General features: G+C 48.3%; 9 protein-coding genes across 9 annotated transcripts; 6 read left to right on the top strand and 3 right to left on the bottom strand.

Moving 5' to 3' along the window:
• Positions 1–99: 99 nt before the first annotated feature.
• On the bottom strand, positions 100–1,155 carry AO090701000360 (putative 1-aminocyclopropane-1-carboxylate deaminase; the record flags this gene model as incomplete). The annotated part of the gene is made up of 1 exon (XM_001823163.1): positions 100–1,155. The coding sequence occupies one exon, from the start codon at positions 1,153–1,155 to the stop codon at positions 100–102; it is 1,056 nt and encodes a 351-aa protein (XP_001823215.1).
• Positions 1,156–2,176: 1,021 nt separating this feature from the next.
• AO090701000361 (NAD-dependent epimerase/dehydratase family protein) lies at positions 2,177–3,295 on the top strand (the record flags this gene model as incomplete). Its single annotated transcript, XM_001823164.1, has 1 exon — positions 2,177–3,295. The coding sequence occupies one exon, from the start codon at positions 2,177–2,179 to the stop codon at positions 3,293–3,295; it is 1,119 nt and encodes a 372-aa protein (XP_001823216.1).
• A 597-nt stretch (positions 3,296–3,892) lies between these two features.
• Positions 3,893–6,562, top strand: AO090701000362 (uncharacterized protein; the record flags this gene model as incomplete). Its single annotated transcript, XM_023237351.1, has 3 exons — positions 3,893–3,959; positions 4,014–4,598; positions 6,396–6,562. 3 exons carry the CDS (start codon positions 3,893–3,895, stop codon positions 6,560–6,562), a joined length of 819 nt encoding a protein of 272 aa, XP_023092103.1.
• Positions 6,563–7,318: 756 nt separating this feature from the next.
• AO090701000363 (bZIP transcription factor) lies at positions 7,319–8,104 on the top strand (the record flags this gene model as incomplete). Its single annotated transcript, XM_001823166.3, has 1 exon — positions 7,319–8,104. The coding sequence occupies one exon, from the start codon at positions 7,319–7,321 to the stop codon at positions 8,102–8,104; it is 786 nt and encodes a 261-aa protein (XP_001823218.3).
• A 1,047-nt stretch (positions 8,105–9,151) lies between these two features.
• AO090701000364 (thiamine pyrophosphate-binding protein) lies at positions 9,152–11,124 on the top strand (the record flags this gene model as incomplete). The annotated part of the gene is made up of 4 exons (XM_001823167.1): positions 9,152–9,408; positions 9,468–9,700; positions 9,764–9,960; positions 10,018–11,124. 4 exons carry the CDS (start codon positions 9,152–9,154, stop codon positions 11,122–11,124), a joined length of 1,794 nt encoding a protein of 597 aa, XP_001823219.1.
• A 549-nt stretch (positions 11,125–11,673) lies between these two features.
• Positions 11,674–12,941, top strand: AO090701000365 (2,3-butanediol dehydrogenase; the record flags this gene model as incomplete). Its single annotated transcript, XM_023237350.1, has 4 exons — positions 11,674–11,812; positions 11,882–12,579; positions 12,633–12,738; positions 12,787–12,941. The coding sequence occupies 4 exons, from the start codon at positions 11,674–11,676 to the stop codon at positions 12,939–12,941; spliced, it is 1,098 nt and encodes a 365-aa protein (XP_023092104.1).
• A 2,325-nt stretch (positions 12,942–15,266) lies between these two features.
• Positions 15,267–15,836, bottom strand: AO090701000366 (uncharacterized protein; the record flags this gene model as incomplete). The annotated part of the gene is made up of 2 exons (XM_023237349.1): positions 15,267–15,313; positions 15,425–15,836. The coding sequence occupies 2 exons, from the start codon at positions 15,834–15,836 to the stop codon at positions 15,267–15,269; spliced, it is 459 nt and encodes a 152-aa protein (XP_023092105.1).
• Positions 15,837–18,252: 2,416 nt separating this feature from the next.
• On the bottom strand, positions 18,253–19,155 carry AO090701000367 (uncharacterized protein; the record flags this gene model as incomplete). The annotated part of the gene is made up of 2 exons (XM_001823170.3): positions 18,253–18,980; positions 19,077–19,155. The coding sequence occupies 2 exons, from the start codon at positions 19,153–19,155 to the stop codon at positions 18,253–18,255; spliced, it is 807 nt and encodes a 268-aa protein (XP_001823222.3).
• Positions 19,156–22,865: 3,710 nt separating this feature from the next.
• Positions 22,866–24,765, top strand: AO090701000370 (HET domain-containing protein; the record flags this gene model as incomplete). Its single annotated transcript, XM_023237348.1, has 3 exons — positions 22,866–23,280; positions 23,332–24,706; positions 24,747–24,765. 3 exons carry the CDS (start codon positions 22,866–22,868, stop codon positions 24,763–24,765), a joined length of 1,809 nt encoding a protein of 602 aa, XP_023092106.1.
• Positions 24,766–25,413: the final 648 nt, after the last annotated feature.

Raw genomic sequence — 25,413 nt, 5'->3', positions numbered from 1 at the left:
TAGTCTCTCCTTGAATGAATACTGATTACGCCTTCGTACATGTTTTTTCAACCGTAGTCAATCCTGTAGTGGTTCATCATACCCTAGAATAGTAACTCCCTATTTCGTCTCCCCAAGGCGCGAGTAAGCGTTGAGGGCCAACTGCCCACCCAGATGCGCATACAGCACATTGCCCGTAATCTCCCCTTTCTTAATCAAGTCCACCATTCCCGCAAAACTCTTTCCCTCGTATACTGGATCCGTAATAAACGCCTCCATCCGCGCGGCATACTCAATGGCCTCCCACGTCGCCTTATCGGGAATGCCATAAGTGCCGGCATGATAGTCCTCATTGAGAATCATATCCTTCTCGGTAATATCCTCTTCCTTCAATCCAATCTGCACAGCCGTGTTCCTGGCAATCCGCAACACCTGCGCCTTCGTCTCCACGGGCTTCGCCGACCCATCAATGCCAATGACCCTCTTCTTCTTTTCCCCGGGATACAACTTCTCAATCAACTTAAAGCCAGCGACCATGCCCGCCATCGTGGACCCCGTAACCGCACAAACCACCACATCATCAAACACCACCCCCATCTCCCGCTCCTGCTCCCTGACCTCAAACGCCCACCTCGCAAACCCCAATCCACCCAACGGATGATCCGACGCCCCCGCAGGAATATAATACGGCCGCTCCCCATTCCCCTCACACTCCTCCCTCAACTTCTTCAGTGTCTCCTTATGCTCAATCCCAAACCCGGCATCCTCCATCCTTACATCCGCCCCCATCAGCCGACTCAACTGAATATTCCCCACAACATCATACCCCGGATCCTCCCAGTCCACCCAATGCTCCTGCACCAGCCGCGCCTTGAGCCCCAATCGCGCCGCCACCGCCGCCACCTGCCGTGTGTGGTTGCTTTGCACGCCGCCGATGGAAACCAGCGTCGTGGCGTTCTGGGCTAAGGCGTCGGCGGCCAGGTACTCGAGTTTCCGGGTCTTGTTGCCCCCGTAGGCGAGGCCGGAGTTGAGGTCGTCGCGTTTGGCGTAGATGGTGGCGGTTTGGTTCAGGTCGGCGGTTATTCGGGGGAGGGGGTGGATGGGCGAGGGGCCCAGGGTTAGGGGGGTTCGGGGGATGGTGGAGAAGGGGGGTGGGAGGGGGATGGTGTCGGGCATTTTGTCTTTTTCTATTATCTTTGGTTGGTTGGGGTGTGGGTGGTGGTGAGTTGTGTAGTGCAATGTATATATGTAGATGTCAGTAGGTGTAGAGAAATATACTATATGTATCGGCTATATATAGTGAGTATAGGGAGGTTATAATAGAAAATGTATACGTACCCCTCCTTCTCCAATTTGGAGTATTTGTCAGGTTACTCTCTAATCATGGCTATCTTGCAGCTGGACTATAGTCTATCGTGGTAAGTCTGAGGGGAATCAGTTCGTCCCCGCAGATGAGATATCGGAGGTTGTCCGTTATCTTTACCCCGACGGATCTTCAGCTATGTATGTTTATATGTCGTGGGGGACGATAAGATAATCAGTCGATTGAATGATTAGATAGAATAGACACATTACGTACATACCTGCCTTCTGTTTTCCTTATTTTGAATAAGGTTAATTTGTTGGAGAAGGGGTATGCATTAGAACCTGTATGAAGTTGACCGTCGGATACCTTGCCGATATGATATGAACCGTGGAGATTGAGATATATATCCGGGTCTGATTCCTTATCGCGCGGTGAATTCGATTTTCGTCTTTAGAAATAGATACTATGCGAAGTAAAACTACTTACTTTCGATTACAATTTCTGTTGTACATAACAATAAATACTCTCGCTCTGCTTACCTCACGGCCTCTGACCTATATTGATACCCGAAATCAACATATTCGATTTCATTTTTGACCAGTGTTCTCTTCACCACGATGGGCGGAGAATTTCTCTCAGATCACTATGTATTACAATAGACTTTTAACACAACATGAGCACAATACTTGACCACCGAGGATTGACAATGGCCGAAGGAACCGAGGAAGACGGCACCATATATGCACACAGAAAGCCAAGAGCTCTAACCGATACTAAAGAGATAGTCCATAACACTGCCCCCTTGGACATGTTTACCCCTCCTGAGATGAAGAAAATCGCATGATTCTCTAACCCTCATCACCATATCGGTATTACAGGGCAAAAGACACTATGACCAAAGTCCTCCTCACCGGGGCCACCGGCTACATAGGCGGCACCGTCCTGGACCACCTAATCAAGAGCTCAGCAACAAGCGTCAAAGACTTAAACTTCGACCTCCTCGTGCGTAGCAATGACGCCGCAGAGAAGCTCATCAAGAAGTATGGAGATCGCGTCAAGCCAATTCTCTGGGCTGGATTCACAGATCTCGCATTCATCACCGACACAGCCGCCAACTACGACATCATTATCAACGCCGGCACTGGCTTTCTCCCAGAGGGCACAAAAGCTTTCATCCACGGTCTCGCCCGGCGGATTGGACCAGACAAGCCGGTACCCTGGTTTATACACATCTCGGGGTGCACGAACCTCTCAGACCGTCCATTGACGGCAACCGCCTACCCAGACAGAGAATGGGACGACGCGAACGGCAACGCCGTCTACGAGTTCCTCAAGAGCGAGGACGCCCGCGATCCCTACCCCCAACGAACAACCGAAGTGGGCGTACTCACCCTCGCCGAAGAAACAGGCGTGCAGGCAGTGAGTCTAAACGCGCCGGGTATCTTCGGGACTGGGCGCGGGCTTTTCAACACCCAGGGTCTCGTTCACTTACTCGCAATGAGCTATATCCTCAAGCACGGATACGGATATAAGTTAAACGACACGGCAAATTTCGACTGGGTGCATGTCGAGGATCTAGCTGACGTGTTTGTACTCCTTGTCCGTGCTATTTTGGAACGTGAGGACCGGGGCGTGGGATATATTCCCTCTAGCAAGAATGGGATTATCTTTCCTGCTGTTGGCCGCGTGTCACTGATCCAAATTATGGAGGAGGGTCTGGATGCCGCTTTTGGGGCGGGTGTTCTGCCTCGTGAGGATACACTGAAGGAAAAGGAGATCCGGTTAGTGGGGCTTCAGGAGGTCGCTGATGAGGTTATGGGGGGTCTTTTGGACATGGCTGAGCGGGGTGTTGCTGGACATAAGAAGATGAAGGGTACTGTGGCGAGGAGGTTGCTCGGTTGGAATCCGTCGAGACTGGAAGAGCATTGGAGGCAGGCATATGTAGATGCGATTGAGGTGTTGCAAAGTAGGAAGGGGTCTGATACTCTGGAAACATGCCTAGGTAAGTGAGATGGTGGCTCTTGGGTAACGTGGTGGTTGGACAGGGCAAGACTGGCGAACATCTCATTATATAGATGTAGCTTGTCACTTGATTTATGTACAAATACGACTGGACATTGCTTTAATGGGGCAGTATTCTACCTAGGTTGGAGGTCTAACTATGATAAACATAGGAGAATAGAAAAGTGAAATTAACTAGCCTATAGTATATTAGATGGTTTACTGGATTGGAGGTTGAGATTGTCTCAATCAAAAGACAGTAACTGGTATAGTGGGCTAGTGTAGGATCTATTGCTTGGTTAGCATCTGGTGACAAAGCTAACTCCTTCCGACTCGAGTAATAGACCTGTTTACCTAGGCGAAATACAAAACAACTTTCTACTGCAGTTACTAAGCAGTCCATCCTTGGTTAAAACTATCGAAACTGACCAAGCGGAACTGACACAGCCGGACTGACAACGCTCAATAAGAAGGCTGGACTGACAAGGTTGTCTGTTAGGCAGACAAACGTGTCTATTAAAATATAGGAAGAGGTCTATTTTGTCTGGCTGTTGGAATATCCATCACTTTCAGCATATTTATTCGAGCCAAATATTGCTTAACACGATGGCCAGCCTAGACATTCCACACGAAACACTAGTAAAACTCAAGGACAAAATCATTCTGATTACAGGTTCGCTTACCCCGATGTCATGAATACTACAGAGAATCTCATAACCTAAGATAGGCGGTTCCTCGGGCATCGGCCGCGCAACTGTCGAGTTATGTCTCCAGCTAGGAGCAAAAGCCGTCATCGGAGACCTCAGCCCCCCTCCATCTGACTTGTCAAGCACCGAGAATCTGAAGTTCGTAAAAGCAGACACCAGCTCCTGGGACAGCCTACGAAATCTGTTCAACGAAGCCGTCAAGACATTCGGTCGAATAGACCACGTCTTCGCAAACGCCGGCATCGCCCCAAGAACAAACTTTCTGGATGAATCACTCGACGAAAACGGAGAGCTCGCGCCCCCAGACCTGAAGGTGCTCAAAGTTAACCTGATTGGAGCGATATACACGACCAGACTGGCAGTTCATCATTTCCGGAAGTTCGCAGAACAGCACAACGGGATTGCCACCGGAAGTGTTGTCTTCACGGCTTCCGCGTCGTCGTTCCAGACCTTTGGCGCTCCTGATTATGCCACGGCGAAGCATGGTGTCTTGGGGCTTATGCGTAGCTTGGTCGGTCAACTGCCCGGGAATGTTCGTGTCAACGGTATTGCACCGTCGTGGACGACGACAGGTCTTGTTTCTGCTGACTTCCTTGCGTCGTTGGGTGTGATTACACAAGATCCGGGGGTTGTAGCGAGGAGTGTGGCGTTTCTTTTTGCCGAGTCGACGAGGAATGGCCATCTAATTTATAGCTGGGAAGGCAACTATAAGGAGATTGAACAGGCGGAGGGAGGACTCCTCAGTACGGTAAAAGATATCCTTGGGAACCCTGTTAGTGAGGATGAAGTCCTCCAGAGGATGAAAGGAAAAGCAAGCACCGGGAAGTAATTAAGCATGTCATGGCTGAAATATTAGAGTGCAAACCTTCCTCGAATATCAATAGACTTTGGTAACCTGGGCATTACTTCGGGGAAGCCGGCTAGGTCCAACTCATTCTAAATCTTGTGAGTTTGAAGATTCTATATTCCGTTCCTCACACTGGAAGATGGAATACAGCGAGAGTCTCCGGATAACTACGACGACCCTGTTAACTCCCTTGTACCTACTGATTGCTATGTTAGTTATCTCTAGATCGGAATAGTTGGTCTACCCTGCCCGGCCTATTGATAGATCAACACCATGGCGAGGCTTAGTCCCGTCCCAATGATCAGCACAATTATAAGGCTAGGTTAGCTTAGCAGAGTGTCCGCTTTCATATACATTTATGAATAGGTTATAAGAACATGACATGACCAAGACAGTAAGACAGTAAAACGGTCGGCAGGGTGTAATGAGTACCGAGATTATGTGGTCAAATGGCGAGTAGTCAATTTATGTATCAGCACAGTCGTTTTCTATAGGTCCATCGTGTAGGCGACAGTAACGCCGCATAATTGCCATACACCATCTACTGTTCAGCAACCAGCTTCTTCTCACCAGCTGTAACGTTCCTTCCCACCGCTACAGACGAACTCAAAACCTTCTTCAAAGAAACCGCCGCATGACACAGCACATAAGCGCCCAAGCTCAGAAAGTTCAACCATACCAGTCCGACAAGATAAACCAACAACCGCGGCGGAATTAACTTAAAAACCGCCGTCGGATCAAACCCAGCCATGTCCTCGAACTTTTTCACCTCAACCGACACGGCCGTTGTACTCTCATCGGGATCAACATTGTTGTCCGTGAATGCATCATTGTATATAGCAGTGGCCATGACACTTCCAAAGATGGTCATGAAAAACAGCAGCACCGCCTGGTTAAGCAACTCGTATAGCCAGGTGCAGCACAGGCCAAAGAGAATGACTGCGCCGCGGCGCGATCCATAGTCTGCGGATGCGATGAGCCGAGCAATAGTATCATCTTGGCTAGTTGACGGAACAGAGGCAACAAGGAGACGACAGATGAGGAAAGTCAGAAGACTGCTCAACGCAATGATTTCGAGGTAGGTACTTTTACTGTTCAGTACGTTGAGAGCTGTGAAACCGAGTGCGGTCAGCGTCCAGGGGAGGAGCAGGATAACAGCGAGCCCGGTGTAGAGGCCGTTGCTGAGCTGGAAGAGTCCATGAGCCATGATGTTGGTCTAAGTTCGTGATGAAAAGTTGAGAGAAATTTTCAGTGTTAGTTTTCCCTGAGCTAGTCACCTGACCTTGAGGACACCATAAGCAACTAATAAAAGTGATTAGTCTGCTTTATGGATATCCGCTTAATCCATGTTCCCCATCTGACCAAGGTGAGTCATTTACACTATTGATAGGTTAGGGCTGACCATGTAACAATAGTAAACCCCCAATCTGGTCATCGGTTCGGTTCGTCCCGCGTGGAAATTGATGCCTTGATGCCTTGGTGCCTGCAGCGTGTTTATGATATCTGCGCTGTGCGCAAGGAACGTTGCTCAAGCGCTCATGACCACTAAGAGTAGAAAGGGTCAAAAGGCCACGGAGTACTCCGTACCATAGATCTGGGTTGTTAGAGTCTCCACAATTCTGTAACATTGGAGCGCCTCTTCGCAGTGCTGCCCCACATGCTCTACTAGGACTGCGGATGCTTGTTCACTCCTGTCTCAAGGGAATTATTCCCAAGGTTTAATGGATGAGGTGGGAATATGCTCGATATGTATAAGCGTTTCGCGTATAACGCCTTGTGGTGTGATAAAGATCAAAGAGAAGCACGTCTTCGGGTGTTACTATCAGCGGTGCACCGTATATAGTGCACCCACGACTGGCGTTGGCATCGTCAGAATAAAAAAGCTGACTGCGATTGCTCATCAATGGTCTGCTGCCACACTTGATGATATCTGCCAACTGCTACCGTCCCTAGGAGTTGACCTCTAGTCCCTGTGGAGTGAGTCGTCGACTACCTCCACATAGCTGCCCGGTTACAACCATTCAGCTACAACAGGTGTTAGAGCTATGCCATTCAGAAGGATGCCAAGCATGAGTGAATCGTAGTCGATCAGTGACGCAGGAAGTATATAAGCTCTAAGAGAGCCTTCTTGTTCATAGCTCAATGAGGAGAAATCTCACAACGTGAAGATGCCCGTGTGGGACGCAACGCGACAGGCTGGGGGTTCACTGTACGATGGTCAACATCTGTACCCTCCAGTAGCATCACCTCGACGAAAGGTTGACTTCTAGACACCAATGTTCTTTTGCATTGATTCCAGTTCCCCACTCAAGGAGCAAGTGAAGACAAGATCACGGTAATTGAGATGCTTCCAAGGCCCCACTAACCCACAACCCCCTCACCCCGGATTCCACGTGACGGGATCTAGTGCGGAGAAGGACGATTGATAACTTTCCCCAGGTTTCTCTACTTACCCGAGCAGTCAAATTAATTCTAGCCATGAGTACATCCGGCAACCAACGGGTCGCTACTAAGGTCGATCGGAAACGTATTACGGACCGCAAAGCCCAGAGAAACCACCGAGAACGTGTCAAAGCATATATCAGTCGCCTCGAGACCACTGTTGAGGAGCTTACCAAAGCATCCCAGGAGGGCTCTGAATGCAGTCTACTACAGAAGCTGCAAGAAAAGCAACTCGAGATAGAACGGCTTAAGGGGGCGATACGGCAAGCCAATACAGCCCTGCGAACTGCCCTTGACACGACCTCCGCGTCCATAACGCGTTCCCCCATCGCCGAGATCGTGCCTAGAGATACCCCGGTAACAGAGAATAACTCGCCGTCCGTAGCTGAGCATGAAACGACACAAAGACTCAATAACCGCAGAATGCAGATGGAATACACGCTCGAGCTAGAAGATATATCTCTCAATATGAACCGTGCCAGTCAATTCCAAAAGAACAATAAGAGAAAAGATTTTGCTGCTCCATATAGCAATCTAGCCTGTGGGGATGGCCAGATGAATTACTTCCAGGTTCTGAATGAGTCCCTGATTCACGTCCTCAGTGGTGGCCCACTGACAACTTCTGCTGCTGATGACGATGACTTGACTATTCGGGCCATCTTACACGGATGGGATACTATCAAGGAGGAGAAGCCACTCGACCGTGCCTGGAACTTTCTCAGAGCTCTAGACCAAGGCCTATTTCACCGCACTGGCCCTGTGGAGCGCCTGGCTATCTTGCGCCTAATGCGATCCATGCTGATGGTGGGTCGAAACAAGTAACCCTTTGCATATTCATTGTAACATTGAGTAGTCGAAGAACGGGTCCCCGGGGCACTCCACTGGCCAGGTTCCGTCTTTCATGTTCCCCACGTACGTACCAGCCCTCTTCCGTCGATATGAAGCTGAGTAGTGCGTAACAATAGTACCATGCAAACCCTCGTGACTCACGCGTGTATTATCGACTTTTTCGTGTGGTGAGAATTAGGAAGTAGGAATATTCTTGAATCTCGCGTACTAATCAGAGATTAGGCCAAACCTCCGTGACCACTTAATCGCCTCCGAAACCTCCCATACTTCTGAAGCAGCAGCGGCGCATTATGCGGAAGAAATCCAGCTGAGTTGGCCATATCAGATTCGAGATGCCTACAGGTACCACGAAGAAGAAGGCAGGTTTCAATTTTCGATCGAATTCAACAACGTTTATTACGACTTAAAGTCATGGCAATTTCGTTCGAACCCTGCACTCAAGATGCTTGTTGCGAATGGACCAATGTCCTCACTGGAAGGACGCTTACAGGCCTCGTCAAGTATACTGATTAGTTCTCTGGATCCAAATGGGTTTATTGAGTCAGGGGGAGTTGTTGGCTATTGATTCTATTTGAATTTTCCCATGCATGCAATGTCGGCTGTCAAAGAGGTAGCAAATGTCGATATGACGAATCTTTATCCCTTAAGACCATAGCAATTGCATATTCGCCACTTCATCTTCAAGTGACTTGGTCACTTCTCCGCAGTATCCACTGTGGGTATGTCTGCATCTAGGCTGCCAATTAACGAATGTATTAGCGGCAATCGTTGAGCTAGGGGTGTCAGCTACACTTTGTCAGTGTTGCGAAGCCAGTTTGGCGTAGTCAGCCTTGCTCTTCTATCTCCGCATTGTTAATACCTCGGGTAAATGCCAAGGAGGACCAGAGAGACTCCGACGGGTGGTCAGAAGCACCGATGGGAAATAGCTACTTATATATGAACATAGAAGTTATACTTTATACCCCATTACAGATTCCACGCAACTGCTCCAGGTACATTATACGAATTAAGTCACCCAAAATGGCTGGGTTTGCGCTAAATGACCACAACGGTGAGCTAAACGGCGGCGATCTCCTCGCGCAGACGCTCAAACACCTCGGAGTCGAGGTAGCCTTTGGTCTACATGGTGGACATCTCGACGCATTTCTCCAGGGTTGTGAAGCTTCTCAGATCCGGTTGATCGATACCCGACACGAGACCGTCGCTGTCCAGGCAGCCGAAAGCTACGCCAAATTCTCTAAAAAGATCGGCGTTTGCTTCATCACTGCAAACAGCGGGTGCGCATGTTAATCACTTAATCTTCTTTTGACTGACTACAGCTGACCTGATTCCAAAGCTTCTCCAATGGTATCCCTGGTCTGGCGACGGCTCTGGCCGATCGGTCACCAATTCTCTGCATAACATCCTCCCCTCCAACTCGCGATGCGGAGAATAATTCCCTCCAGGGAATTATTGACCAGGTTGTCGTCTCTCGCCCGCTGACAAAGTTTGCCTATCGGATGACGAACCCAGAAGATACTCCACGAATTGTGAAGTATGCTATGGGGGTTGCGCTCTCTGGTGCTCCTGGTAGGTGTTTGAACGGTGTTGACCCCGAGTAATTCTTACAATTTAGATACTTACTATCAATAGGCCCTGTCCTGCTTGACTTCCCGGTTGATGTGTTATTCACGCCTGTACATAAACCTTTAATATCCTGGGGATCGGTTTCATCGCCTTTCCCATATGGACCTGGTCCACACACCGCAGCAATTGAAGGGACAGTGGAACTACTGAACGCTGCCAAAAGGCCCGTGATTATCCTGGGAACAGGAGGCAATTCTAAGGAGGTATAGTGCTTTCCTACTATTTTTCGTATTGTGGCTAATAGTGCATCCATGTACAAGGCAGCAGAAAGCCTCATGAAGCTCTCGGAAACATGCCACATGCCAATTTTCGATACGACGAAGTGCAAAATATCTTTCTTCCCCTCACAATTTGCCTTGAATGGAGGGGCCAGCAGCGCCCTTGCCCTTTTACCGCACGTTGGTATACAGCGGCCAGATCTCATTTTACTCTTGGGTGCTAGGACTGGTATGTTCCTTGGCGGTCGATCTGGTGCAATTATACCCGACAAGGACTGCAAGCTAGTCCAAGTGGACGTAGACGGTGCAGAGATTGGCAGGACACTTCCTGTTGACCTAGGAGCTATTTGTGACGTTACTCAGTTCGCTGCTGGGTTGAACCGCCACTTCGAGACTGCCTCATTCCAGGGCTCCGTTGACACCAAGTGGGTGGATGATGTACTCGGTCTTAAGAGCCTGCCGTCCCCTTATGAACAACAAGCAGAAGTCCAGCCATCAGGACGTCTCCATCCATACCACGCACTTAAACATCTCTTAACCTTTGTTCCAAAGGAAAGCATCATTATCCTTGATGGCGGCGAAGCACCACTTTGGGCAGGTGAAATGATATCCACTTGCTCGCCCAGCGCGATAGTTAAGTCGTCAGGAGGACTTGGATTCTTGGGCAATGGTTTCGGATATGCCCTTGGAGCAGCCGTTGCATGCCCTGATCAGACGGTAATTAATCTGCACGGCGATGGATCGGCCGGGTTCCATTTTATGGATCTCGATACTTACAAACGACACAATCTGAATATCATGACGATTGTAGTCAATAACTACTGCTGGGGAATGAGCTCCAATGGGCAGGATCTGATTTATGGTACTAAGACTCCTACACGCCCTGTCAGCCATTTGAGTCCCGTCACGGATTACAGTCTTGTGGCGAAGGCATTGGGGAATGCTAGTGCGAAGATACAGTCAATTGATGATATGTCCCCTGCGTTTGTAAAATTGCTGGACCAAAGTGGGCCGACTTGCATAGAGCTGGTCGTGGATGATAAACCTATTCATCCTATTACTGTCTCTATGGTCGGTCAGACTGATGAGCCTGGAATGGTGGTTGTTCCTTATTATGACAATGTCCCCAGAGCATATTATAAATCTTGAGGAAATATTCTTGTCAGATCGTGGGATGCTTGTTTGCTCAGGTGAGGGTGACAGGGCTTAACGAGGTTCCATATATTAGCTTCATTGAGTCCGAAGAAGAGTGTGATTTTGTTTGGGTCCATAACTCTAGCAAGCTTGACCAGAGGGTAGTAATGATGTTTAGGAATCCATTGACTGATTAAAACAGTAATGATTTGTATACTCTGGAGATATCCCTAGGGTACATACATTTACGTACCCCCAACTGACCTCATTAACTCGCAGTGAACTATGTCAGGTTTGCTTTGTCAGTCAAGGCGCCAGTCTCCGCAATGGACCAAGTATTCGGCTATGCAAAATGACCAAAGGCAAGCTTCTGTGATCTTTGATGGCCGAGGGCCGAGACACCGTTTCGGGCTAGTCTAGCTACGGTATGTCTAGAAACAAATACTCTTAGTCACGACAGCCCCAATGCGTTTTGCTGGGTTGAATTAGAGTCTCTATAGCTCACAAAATTATCGTCTGAATTTTTGATTCCAGCAAAAGGTCTTTTACACTCCAATAGCCAAAATGAAAGCAGCGCGATTTTACGCAGCCGGAGACATCCGCATCGAAGAGGTCGAAACCCCCAAAGGATCAGATGAAAAAGCCCTAGTCCAAGTCGAGTGGTGCGGTATATGTGGAAGTGATATCAACGAATATGTTCAAGGTAAGGTCTAGACCATATTACCTCCTACCTCAATTCTTCGACAGCTACATATGACTAACCGCTTCCAAGGCCCTATGTCGATACCCCACACACGCACCGGACCACACCCCCTCACTGGCGATATTCTCCCAGTAACGCTTGGCCATGAGCTCTCTGGACGCATTATTCAAGCGCCATCGACATCGTCACTTTCCCCGGGACAGGCAGTCATCGTCGACCCTCGATACTATTGTTCATCCTGCACGGCATGTACTTCATCCGTCACGAACTGCTGCCAGTCCCTAGGCTTCCTAGGCCTCTCCGGAGGAGGGGGTGGCTTCTCTGAGAAAGTTGCCGTGCCACCGGCTATGCTTCATCAGATCCCTGACAATATTGACATGGCCACAGCTACCCTTATTGAGCCCCTCGCTGTGGCCTGGCATGCCGTTCGATGCTCCGGTGTCAAGGGCTTCAAGGGTCTACCTATTCTGGTTATAGGTGGTGGCCCGGTAGGTGTAGCCACGGTTTTTGTGTTAAGGGCATGGGGCGCAGATCAGATCTACGTCTCTGAAACAGCCCGTCGTCGCAGGGAGTTCCTCCAAGATCTAGTGCAGGCTACTTTTGATCCGATCGAGGTCAATGTGGGTTCGGAGTGTAGGAGTCTCTCGAATGGAAGTGGTATAGGGTTGGTGTTTGATTGTGCTGGATCCCAGAAAGGGCTAGAAGCTGCGTGTGATAGCCTGAGGTTTCATGGTTTATATGTAAATCTGGCGGTGCCGAAATCTGCAGTATGACTACTTTGATATTTATTTGCTGCATATGTCGCTAATTTGTTTTGCAGATCTCATTGCCAGCTATGTATTTTATGCGGAAGGAATTGACATATAAGTCTTTCCTGGCTTATGATGACGCTGACTTTAAAGCTACTGTGGCTGCATTTACGGAAGGTATTGATAGAAATTATATGCTATTGAGCACGGCTAACTATGAGACAGGAAGATTTGCCGGTGTGGAGCGCATGATAACGCGGCGTATTGCGTTGGAAGAACTCGTGGAGAAGGGCTTCAAAACGCTCCTTCAGAACCCAGATGAGCATATAAAAATTGTGGCGACGGCAGGGGAACTGCCATCGAGAGATTCGACACTTTAACTACTACCGTAGGGATTCGCCTGGCCAGTTATGGTGTATTTATGATGTTTTCAAGTTGACCATGATGGACCGATGGACTTTGGAGTCAATATTCCAGGTATTATATGGTAGTATTTCTTGATACCTAGAAACACTGGACATGTCTTCCTTGGCCACGAATCATTCCCTAGTTGACAGGCTATCTACCCTGTATAATAGATCCCCCGTGACAACGCAAACCCGGCTAGAAAAAGTCCCAGTAAAACACCCCCCATCTTCGATTGGTCAAAATTAGGGGAAGCATCTGTTTCTCTGTTCGTTGGCAAAATGAATATCAGAACTACATATCCTTCAAAAGTCCAATCTGGATTATCCCCATTCATACATATGATTTAGTCATATATGTAATAGGAACCCTGGGCGAGGTCTAATAAAGAGAGTACAGATCCAATCCTTTGGTATTGTGTTTGATCCCAGTAACCCTCATTACTAGCATATTCAATTCTGGCTTGAGCGGGCCGGCGGATGCTTGACAACTGTGCCTGAGGAACTCCTTTGCTTGAGATATGCGTGATGCAATTTCAGCTGCAGAACAAGATGGGAAGGGCTCAACAGATGACCAGAGTCTTGCTGTCGTTAAAGCTGCAAAATAATCTGCTATACGACTGTCGCTATTGCAGTACTTGGTGATTAGGTCGGTGTTCTTGCAGGGACGGCACTGTCGTGCTCCACTTGGGGGGGTTCTCCCACAATTCGTGCATACCAAGCCCCCCGTTGCGTAGCATGTTTGGTTGCTTCTTAGTAAATGCTCCACGGCCTGTAGCTCCACGTGTATTTGGTTCAGTAAAGTCTCGATTCGATCCATCAATATGCCTGTTGGTTGTAAGATGGTTTTTCCCGGATGTGTACGGAGTAAGTCTCACTTTGAACAGGTTCAGGTAAAAGGTCGATAGTTTGCACCGTCTCCCACTGAGCAGAGAAATTAGGAGAAAGCTGGAGAAAGCTGGACCTGAACCCTCGCCGATATTCTGTGGAACTGCTCTACAGACCGAAAGAAATGGGCAGCAAGAAGAAGATATCCATATTCCTCTGCAGTCGTAATAGATTGAAAGTCATTAAACCATTTGAAAGTCCAAGGCCAGATAGCCCTGGTGCAATCATACTTATTGCAATGATAGGCGAGAGTTGCGAATGTCTCTGCAGTTATTGGACTTGCCGGTGTTGGCTCTTGGTAATGAAGGATTCTTGTGATTGTCCTCATTGCTGCCGTATCATCTTCATGAAGGGATAGTATAGGGCAACTAGAGAATTCCATCTGCATACCCTCGGAGAAGTTGGGACTAAATAACTTTGTAAACACCGGCGACGCCATGCTTAGAATCTTGGAGGACACAAGAAAATCGCGCTGTACTCTGACCTTCAACAGAAAGAATGACATTCCCACCTGGATCGATTCGCTCAAGGCAAGGACTCTCGTCTGTTGGTTGTACTTGGCTGGGGCCTTTGTCTGACATGCTGAACTTTCAATTGATTGCAGTTCGAGGGAGGCTATCAGTAGGCAATACACCGTAGGAAACTCGGTGACAAAGTATCGACGTTTAACTTGTTGTCAACACACGTGATTCACGCCAACTATGTGGCAATACTATAATTCAAGTGGGTGGCTCATAAAATGCCCAGTAATGTGCATATAATAGGAGTCAAAGTGCTCTCAGATGGTGCTCATTCTACACTCAGTTATCCATGACAACGACATCCAGTTATGTTCAACCGCGCTTCGAGTCACTTGTTCAATATATGGCATAAATTTGTCTATTTATCTGCTCTATGATCAAGCTCCTTGGTATCTCGAGTGATATTCTCCTTTTATCTATCTGTATCACCAAGGTAAATTGTACGTGCGACTACGGGAGTCGATAACATGAATGGAGCTAAGGTTTAGCTTGTCGTGACTAGAAATGGTTCTCTTCATCTTTCCAGTTTGATACTGTTCAAAAAATGGAAACAACTACTACACTAAGGCTGCAACACTCATTTTGGTCTCATCGTTAGGCCCGGAACGGTCATGGTTCCGGTCGATATTACGCTCTAGGAAAAGGCTATAGAAGGGGTTATCGATGCCGGGGCAAAACGATTGTGTGCTATGTATGCCTTTACAGGGTGATCCAAGAGCCCCATTTGGCCTTGACAGCATTTTCAGAAGCGTTGAAAATGCCGTTTTCTAGTTCATACAGAATATGCCAAATTTAATATAGTCGTGACATGTATTAGTAGTATTCAAGCGAGGGCTCTTCGACGTGTCTTTTTTGCACCTGCGATGCTGCCACACTCATCTATATGAACCACTTAGACATGGTCTCGAAGCCCGATGCATCGACGATGCAACTCGTAACCTATATCTACATATACCACTCCTCTTCGATTCTGATCCTAACCGGGTATCATTCATTACGGCAGTTCCACAAGCTGTGACGGTGTCTCTTTCTTATCCTTTGCATACCCACCTTCATTACCCCCGGAGCCCACATTTGCTTTTGCATTACCTTCCCCCTCTAATTCCGTCGGGCCCTTCACAACTGCCTCAGCGGGCATCTCACTCGGCGGTCCACTCCGGGGATCAGGCGACAGCACAGGAGCATCCGGATTCTCCTGCTGCCAAGGCCGCTCATACTGATGAGCATCGACCTTCTTGGACCTCTTCCGGAGGCAGAAAAACCAACCCAAAGCCCCGACAATCAACAGTCCGCCGACACCAACACCAACACCGATACCAGCCTTCGCACCTGTCGATAACCCGCTCGAGGACTCGCTTTCGTCAGGCACCGCTTCTGACGCAGGAACCTGAAAAATGGGTTGGCGGAGGGTGACAATCTCGCCTTCCGAGGCATTCGGTTTATTCGTACAAGCCGAAACCATATTGTCGATGACTGAAATATTGATTCATTGTTAGTGGTCTGCTCATGATCCATGTAATATCCTCCAATTGTGTGCCGAGGATAAACTCACAATTCCCGAGAATATACGTCCCGTTTTTACCCCGTAGACACGATTCACACTTATCGGCATACTGTTGGAACCCGGCGTCGTCGCAATATGTATAAATCGGGGTGAAGTTGCTGCCACCGTACCAGTTGGTCTTATAGACGCTTCTTAGGGGGATACAATCGTCCTGGCAGCCTGATATAGAGGAGTCATTGCGATCGAATAGGCAGGTCTGAACGGTGTACTTTTGGGTAACTATTTCCAGTTAGATCGATCGTTAAATTATGTCGAAAGTCTCGTGGACAGAGTCATGGGCTGGCCATCCGGCCACGTACCTAAGAAGGTATAAATATCATTCCTCTCGTCGTTGATGTATGCTGTTCCGGTACTTTGACATAATAGACAATCTTTCACGGTCCTCCCTTTCTGGGTGTTATTATAGGCCGAATCCGGACAGACGAGGTCATCGGCGGACGTTTTCCGAGTGTCTCCGCAACTTTTAATGCATTTCGACTTGGCGATCGTGGCTAGAGAATGTACGGGCGGGAAAAGGTAGGTGAGGGCCAGAAGTCCGAGGAGCAGAATCCTCGTCGTCCGTGATAATGGATAGGTCATTATGTGTACATAGGATATGGCCCGGGGGGTGTAGTCGGGTGAGATTCGCGGCCTTGGGTTGGAAGTGAGATTGGGATTGCGAATTCGTAATATATGCCGATCATCTTGTGACTTTCATTTGGGCCCCAGCGGGTTATTTAGTTCACTGTGAGAATAACAGTGGCTCCACGTCTACCGCGACCCTGCGGCGACTCAGGGTTTCAGGGTAGACACAAAGAATATCCACACCACGGCTGAGGCGCAGCGTAAAGTGTATGTTGACGCCGGAACCAATCAGGCTACCCATCTTTTCTGGAGTATTTCTTGGCGTTGGGGGCTCTTCTGGTGTCATTGGTTGGGTTGAATACGACGTTGATCCATTCTCAAATGAGCTGATTTATTCCGATGTTTTCAACCAGGAGCACAGCCTTACGATGTTGTTCTTTCTTTCTCACTGACCGGTTCAGCGCTTCCCAGTGATTTATTTATAAGTGGCTTATGGTGCAGCTGGAACATTTAATCTGGTCTGTGGCACAATGCTTATTCATCTTGTTTCCTGGGAGTGTGGATCCGAATCTGGAGCAAATGTGTCATCTCAAGAGGCACGGTACCGCGATCCGTAAAATGGCAGCACTCACATTAGGCCCTACACATGCCATGGATTTCACTAACGGCATGAGAAATCCGGGCTTCCGCGTGCTATGCAAGGAGAATGTACATAATCTAAGTGTCATCCGTGCACCGGGCTTCTCCACTTAAAGTACACAAGCTCGCCAATCATACTATCTCCACTCCCAGATCCCTTGCATTCCAATAAAGGCCTGGTTGCCTTTGCTGGTGGCGGCAATTACGCGCAGGCCTAGCCGTGGGAAAGGAACATAAGCGCAGGGTTATCTTCGCTCTATTATTCAGCTTATATTGTAGCAGTTGAGGGAGGAGAGGCATGAGCCAACGGCATGGAAGGTATATTAGGATTGATCTCTGCTTTACGGGTAGTGATGATATATATGCTATGTACGTATTAGATAGTTTACATACTCGCGTTCAGGATGACTTGAACTATTTGTGAATATCATAGTAAGCCATGAATTAGTCTTTTGCGCGTTTGCTTCATAACAACATTTTCCAGATATGGATCGGATCCAAAGGATCTGTCCTGACGTGAGAAGTTAGTGACACCCATATACGGAGTACAGACAGCAGAAACTAGCCCTGACAGTTCAGCTGGGACCTTGTCGCCGTGACGAACATATAACTACACAATTGATGGCTATCGTGGCGACCGTCTCAGTGGGTCTTCCTCACTGCACGCCTGCTAACCTTATAATAGCTTATATGACGACAATATGCTGAAACATCAATCAGCGCACATTAACTTTGTCAATGCTACTTTGATGGGTTATGCACTCATTCGACGAGCTGTTCTTTAGGTCGATGTCTTTCGTCGAGGGTCATTACTAAGTTGTATTGAATCGGAATCCAACTCTCTAGCATGAACACATATAGCACACCCTATTGTCGACCGTTGTCTGTGCTTTTAGATACCCATCCGAATCTGTTTCCAGAATGTAGGGATTCAATGCCTTCTCCAATGTTTACCATAAAAAACTTTGTAGTGACAGATGGGCTGTGTCCGAACGAAGTTTTAACTTCGTTTTACGCTCATGTATATAGGGAACAATAATGCACCTAAGCTCAATTAAGTAGTCGAATAATCATTAAACGGTGCAGTCCATACACCACGCCCATACATTCATCAAGGCAGCTCCACCGCATTATCTCCTCTTCTAACCCCTCCATTCCCACCATCTAACTCAACCTCCGTCCTCTCCACAGCCGCTAGCTCCCCGAACTGCTTGACAGTAACTTGCTCGACAGGCGCTCCAGCACCGTACGAAAGCTCTGACGCAGGCCCCTGCTCCATTGGCGGCTCATACTGATGTGCGCCTCCCTGTGCAGCCCCTCTTCTCCGTCGTGCAAGCAATAACCAAGCCGCAGCACCCAAAATCATCAACCCACCCACGCCTGCACCGACGCCAATACCCGCCTTGGCCCCAGTTGACAAGATCGAGGAACTGGCTGCTCCACGACCCCCGTTATCCCCTGTTCCCGTCGCCGTCGCCGATGAGGTACTCGTGGAGGTAGTATTAGACGTAGCAGTCGACAAATCAAAAAGTGGTCGTCGAAGCGTAATTGTCTCACCCGCAGACGCATTGGGTTTCGTCTCACACGCCGAATCCATATTATCCATAAAATTGCCGAGAATCACGGATCCGGATTTGGACCGGAGGCAGGTGGCGCAGTCACTTGCGTATTGCGTGAAGACATCGCTGCAATAGTAGTAGAGCTCTTCCGTATGATTGGTTTTGTACCAGAGGTCCTTAAAGATTGAGCGCAGTGGAAGGCAGTTGTCTTCACAGCCGGAGATGGAGGTTTCCGATGCGCCGTCGTAGAGGCAGGTTTGGAGAGTGTATTTTTGAATGACTTCATGGAGGTTAGTTTTCGGGCTGTGTTATAGGTGGAGTGGTATGCTTCTTGGGGTATGGAGGAAGGGAGAAAGGTGGTCAAGATAGTACATACACAGGAAATCCCAGAGATCGCCCGAGTGATTGTTTAGGTACGTCGTGCCTGTGCTTTCGCAAAGGAGACAGTTTTTCATTGTGATTCCATTTGCAGTCGTGTTGAATGAGGAATCTTGACAGACGAGGTCAGTCGTAAGAGTGTTTTTCCTATCACCGCACTCTCCGCGACATTTTGAGGCGTCCGTCACTTCCAGCGACAGCGCTGGTATGAAGAAGTGGAAGACTGCTACGAGACCAACGAGGGTCCGCAGGGGCGAATAAGCCATCACGTAGAAAAATATGGCTGACGTGTTTGACCGGGTCAAGACATACGGACGGAGGGATTGACAGCGCACGCCGATCAAGTTATAAAATCCTCGACCCTCGCAGGATCCTGCACGGGGCTCTCTTCGCCTATTAAAGGGTTCGCTTGTATCAAGATCATCTTGGGGCTAACTGTTTCCTCTTCATGGACAGAAACTGGGTGCGATTGGGGGCCGAGCAGGAGGATTAGCTAGTGCCTTGGATGATGGTACGCACCAATGGGCACGTCTGAAGGGAGCTCTAATTTTCCTCAGCCTTTCTTGGCGTTGGGAGGTTAAGTCTGTTGCGGTATAGTTGGCGCCGTTATACGAGACTTAACAAGTTTAGCTTAACACTTTGGCAATAAGTTTGATTAATTGCCTTTTCTTGTTAGCCCTGTCAGATTCTCGGCATATGTCGGGTGATTTCCGATGGCCATGAGCCCCCCTTTGCGGCTTATGAGATTTCTTCGCTCTATAATCCGTATTATTAGGGTGAAGACAATTGCCCAGATTTTCAGGGGTTGAGCATCTTCCTCACAATATGCTGACCGAAGCTAGCATCAAGCGACCCGCAGTAAACCCTGATTTGTCGGCTTCAACCGCTGAGATTGCTGCGGTCCCACTTACCTTTCTTATTGAGATAAGAACATTGGGAGCTCAGTGCGTGGATCTGAAGAGATCTACGCGGGGTGAGCGCACGAGTCAACAATCACATCTTCATGCCCGAAAAACTGCCATTTATGACTCTATATAAACAGACGAGCCAAGTAGTTTCAATGTTCCCGCAGGACATGACAGAGTGTTCCCACATCTATTGTTCATGCACAATAGCCATCATGGGTCTGCTAAAGTCATGGTCGATAGGGTGAACCCTAAAAACTTATATACTTCAGAATCGATTAATTGTTTTTGTTATACTAGGTCACGAACCTGACTGAACCTTACATATATATCCAACCGAGTAGTTGGCTTCCGTGAGAATCGTGGAGTCTGCTGGTGGATTCCTTCTCAGTTTCAACATCATATATATATCTCTGTCGAGTCGACCTCACTTTGAACATAGGGAGTACTCGACAGACTACTGACTATCTACAGATTCTTCTATACAACTCCTGGGTAGATTAACTGGAAATGGCAATCATGAAACTAAAACGAGATAGGCCTTATTTATATTTGGTTTCAGCCCTGGGATCGGCGCATAAGATAGAGGGCAGAGTAGAAAAAAGCATGGGTTACAAGAGATGAATATACTAGACTGAATGTGGAGGAAGTGGTCGAATCAACTCTGCCGACAGACTTGACAAGCAAGGGCACGGTAAAATGGGTCAATTCGATTGGGACGACCACAAACATCCCCAAATGGATAAGCCCTAAAGCGAAGTCACGTTTTTCAAAATTGGTCTTTTTGAGTAACAAGGGAGAGTGGAAGCTGCATAGCAAAGCTGCCATGAAGCCAGAAGGCTCAGCGCTGATATCAAGCTTACCCAGTATTATGAGACAGGACGCCGTCTTGAAATCGTCCGGTTGTCTAGAGAGCAGCTAAGGATGGACGAATCTTGCATTAATCTTTCAGTCATTGAATCCAAAGACATGGAATCTCGGGAGGGTATAAATGCTAACAAGTATTCCTCTTGATTGAAGATCTACCTGTTTTGCTTGATGATACATATTTCTTCGATGATTTAATGAGGGGATTGGCACGGCAAAGGCAACCGAATTTACCACAGGAGTTGCTGAAATCATTGGCTGCACGACTGGCAGCTAGCAAAGAGGCTAATTGTCGCGAGCATATACTAGTGATCCTGAAGAGTCAAGAAACTTTTCCAATTGAGGCTATTGATGTTCTTGAATCCATGCCAATCGATGATCGATTCGCCTTCTCCCCGTGGGCCAAGCACATGCATTGGAATGAAGACATTCTCATGAGCAAGTTCACGTCCTCGAAGGAAAAGGACAGGTTCGCAATAACCATAACAGAGTATCTTTCTAGAGCGAGGTCCGCCGTCCCGCACATTATTCTCATGCACTGCGTCTCGCTCATACATGCAGACGGCGAGATAGCACCGGACGCAGACAACGCACTTTCTACAAACCCCTACCTAGCGGAGGACATTCTCCATGACTTGATTCGTTCCATCAATGATCCACACAGAAGGAACAAGGAGCTCGTCGTTTTGGTTGCTGCCGGTCAGAACGCACTCTCTGAATCCAGTATAGAAGTTCTATTCCAACATATTGATCCGTTCGGCAGTAGCTAGATCACCTAAGAGTTCCTGGTGGAAGCCTTGGGGGTTTATCATACATTGCCTCCTAATATTCTCGCATGGATAGTGTCTTTACTATATAGAACCCCATACCGATGCGCGACCGCACTTTCCCATCAGACAAATCTGTCTATAGACATCATAAAAAAGTCAATCCCGCATCTATCTCAATAACTCCGGGCATCATCCAAGGACAAGACATGTTATCGAAAAAGCGATAAGGAACCAACAGGGCTTCTACTCCATTCTCCCAGAGCTGAGTTCAAAGGAATGGACAGACTGGCTTAAAGTTCGTCAGGAAATGTCATTCGAGGAGAGAATCCCCTGTTACGTCAAAGACGGTCACCTTCACGTTAAGACTTCCGAAGGCTCCTTGAATGTTGACATCAGGCATCCTGATCAGCAAAGAAAGCTGCGGGAAGCAATCCAGACTTTAAATGAGGAAACGGATGAGATTCTTGGCGATGATTTTGATATTCTAGGCTTTCCCGGCTGATACTGACGAGGATAAGGTATATATCAAGGATTTGGATATGTATATTTGAAAACTTCGGTTTACAGAAGCATTAGTTCTTTTTATTTGTATGTATCTTAAAATGCATTAGTGGGTCATCATAGGGCTGGTATTCCATAACCCGTACATGAAGTGACTCTTAGGCACCACTGAACCCTTGTGAGTTCGACCTAACGAGTACTCTTTATCCATGTTCGAGCGATAAACCTCGATTTATCAAGCCAATCTAAGAGAACCTCACGATCTGCAGTCCCCAGGTGGCGGTGTGCGATGACCAATTGGTGTCCTTCGGTTGCCGCGTATGAAAGTTTCGCTTGTACTCAAGCGAAGTGGCTTAGCTAGGCAGCAGTGGCTTAAGTACGCCTCCGTTGTATCTCAATATCTAACTAGAAATATGACTGCGGTGTTGACTCTTCTGGAAGGTTAAACTAAGTGGGGAGGGGGGGATGTACAGCCGCAGCTGAACTGTGGAGCTAATCCAGCAAATACACATATACCTTGCATAAAGAAAAACTGTATAAGATCAACCTCTTACGCGTCATAACTGAACTACAATTTTCTTCTCTTCTGCATTCTTCAGTGTGTTCTCATTGACTACCAACCTCGTGTATACCTCCCTAGTTCAACGGTACACTAACAAATCCTGAGGGCGTGATAGGCTTGAATTAGGATCTCTTGGATTCTCTCCCCAGGTCCATTCAAGTCCATTGCTGGTGTCTTTTAAAATGAACTTATGCGATGTCTGTCAAACGATTGATATCCGAGACCTCTTGCAATCTTTCCACAATTCTGAAGCCTTCTCAGTCGATGTCTTGAAGAGCCCGGACCCATATCTCTCCTCCACTCCACACTTCCAGCCTCACCACACTAGCATCACCGCACTACAAAATGCCAGTAAAGCTGGCTGTGAGCTTTGCGAGATGATCTGGGCACATTGCCGAATACGATCTTGCGACCATTCACCGTATGGCGGGGATAAATGCCTGTGTGAGAAATATCGAGGACCGCTTCGCTTTGTGATCTACCAAGGAGTCTACAATTCTTACGCCCAGTTGGTGGTCGTAGCCATGTCAGACAAGGATAGGCGCGGGCACCCGGATGGAACATGGATTGCTGAGTTGGATATATGTATTGCAAAAGGTATGTACCTGGAGGCTCCATGGCTGCGAAACTACTGCTAATATCGAAAAGGCGCAGAGATCCCGGAAGGGGACACACATCTCCTGGAACGTCTCGCGAGGAATGAAACACCCTCAGATCTGCGCTCTGAGGTGTGTCTTTCTCTGGCGGCTGGCTGGCTGGACAAGTGCTCGCGGGAGCACACAGAGTGCGATGCAGACAATGATAAACCAGCCTTGCTTCCTACACGCGTCATCGATGTCGGGAACTCGATGACACCACCTCATTTACATGTAAGTGGGGACGGTGAAACAGGGAAATGGGTGGCACTGAGCTATTGTGGGGGCGCGGACTCAAGCATCACTCTCAATAGCTCATCTTTTGAGAATCTCCGCAGCGGACAGCCTCTTTCAGACTTCCCACTGACTCTACGAGATGCTGTTCTCGTGACTAGAGCACTGGGGGTTCGTTACTTATGGATCGACTGTCTATGTATCTTTCAAGATGATACCAACGATATGGCGGCCGAAGCTTCGAGAAGAAGCCGTGTTTATAGCAATGCGGTTGTCACGATTGCCGCTACGACCGCGGAAACAGTGAACGACGGGTTTCTGGACAAACGGGAACCGCATTTCAACTGTTCTTTCCCTTGGCGTCGACATGATCACCTGGATAGCGTCAAGAACGATTGCCGCACGTACCCAGTCTTCTTTCGAGGCGATAGAAGTCCCCTCAACAAGGAACGGCCGAGGGATTCGCCTTGGGCCACCCGCGGCTGGACACTCCAGGAGGAGCTGCTGTCGAAACGAATCTTGTATTACACAAAACAAGAGATGATCTGGCAATGTCATGCTGGGACAGCTACTGAGCCAGCAGAGGAACCAGAACCCTATTCCACCCCGTTCTCAAGACTAAAAAAGCTTTCAGCTAGCTCAGGTTATCCCGAAAAGTCCACAAAATCTGCTGCAGCTACATACAAACTTTGGTACGAATTATTGGAAGAATATGTGAGACGGCATCTTACGTCCGAGAATGATCGTTTGCCGGCCATCGGGGCAATAGCTGAGTCTATCCAAACTCAGTTGAACGAACAGTATTGCGCAGGATTGTGGAGGGGCGATCTCCTCTTTGGCTTACTATGGAGTCTTCACTGTAGTAGCGGTGGCTCAGGACCGCCTGGTAGAGTTATTCGACGCGCCCTGCTTCGATTATTTGACTTCCAGCCCAAGCATCCTACACTACCTGCTAGGGAAATACCAGCTGGTGTTTCCAAGAACCGCGGGCCTTCGTGGAGCTGGGTGGGAGCCGACACCTTTGTCGGTTTAACCTGGCCCCAGCAGATTGATACCTTCGACTACCTTGCTAAGGTGGTGCATGTTGAGGTTCGTGGCAAGATTCAGGACGACTTCGGCCGCGTAGAAGGCGCGGCACTAACCTTGGACGCACCGTATCGGCACCTCCATTTGAGACTCGGTACCTATTTGAAGTCCCCGTGGAGCCCTATAAGCCTGGTACAGAGAGCCTTAACACGACTTAGTCCGCTGGCAAGGACGAGGAAGTTAGCACAGATAGCCCTGACGAGGCCTGACTACCTTGCCTCGACGACAACCAGCGGCTCCGTCATCGTTCCGAGTAGCAGCACGGAGTTCACGCTGATTCAGCTTGCAAAGACGAGTGTTGGGACTCGACCAGTACTTTATCTCCTACTTTTACAGCCACAGGCAAGAGATAAAGCCAACAAGGGGGGACAACAACATTATCGTAGAGTGGGGTTGCTGCGGCTTATGCCTTCTCAGTACGACGATGATGACTACATAGGGGAGACGATGACGGATCTCTTAGAGGGCGATGCGTATCGTGAAGTTACAAAGAAAAAGTGGCCTGTTGGAACTTTTGTAATTGAGTGAGTGTTATTATGGTAGAACAGACCCATTACGAGTCGTCCTTTTCACCTCTTCCAGCAAGACAGATTTGGGAGGCTTGCACCTACTCGAGGTGATCCTCGTCCTGTGTGCGCATCATTATACACGTTTCGATGATACCTGGGCTTTCGATGACCTTAGCGAGCCGGTGCTGTCACCGGTGAAAGGCATTAGTTTTATTGCGTAGTTTCTGATATGTTCCATGAGGACCAAGAATGAGGTGTTGAAGATA

This window comes from Aspergillus oryzae, chromosome 5 (assembly GCF_000184455.2).
Source record: "Aspergillus oryzae RIB40 DNA, chromosome 5".
Classification (NCBI taxonomy): Eukaryota; Fungi; Ascomycota; class Eurotiomycetes; order Eurotiales; family Aspergillaceae; genus Aspergillus; species Aspergillus oryzae.
This window is presented reverse-complemented; position numbering and strand designations above follow the sequence as displayed.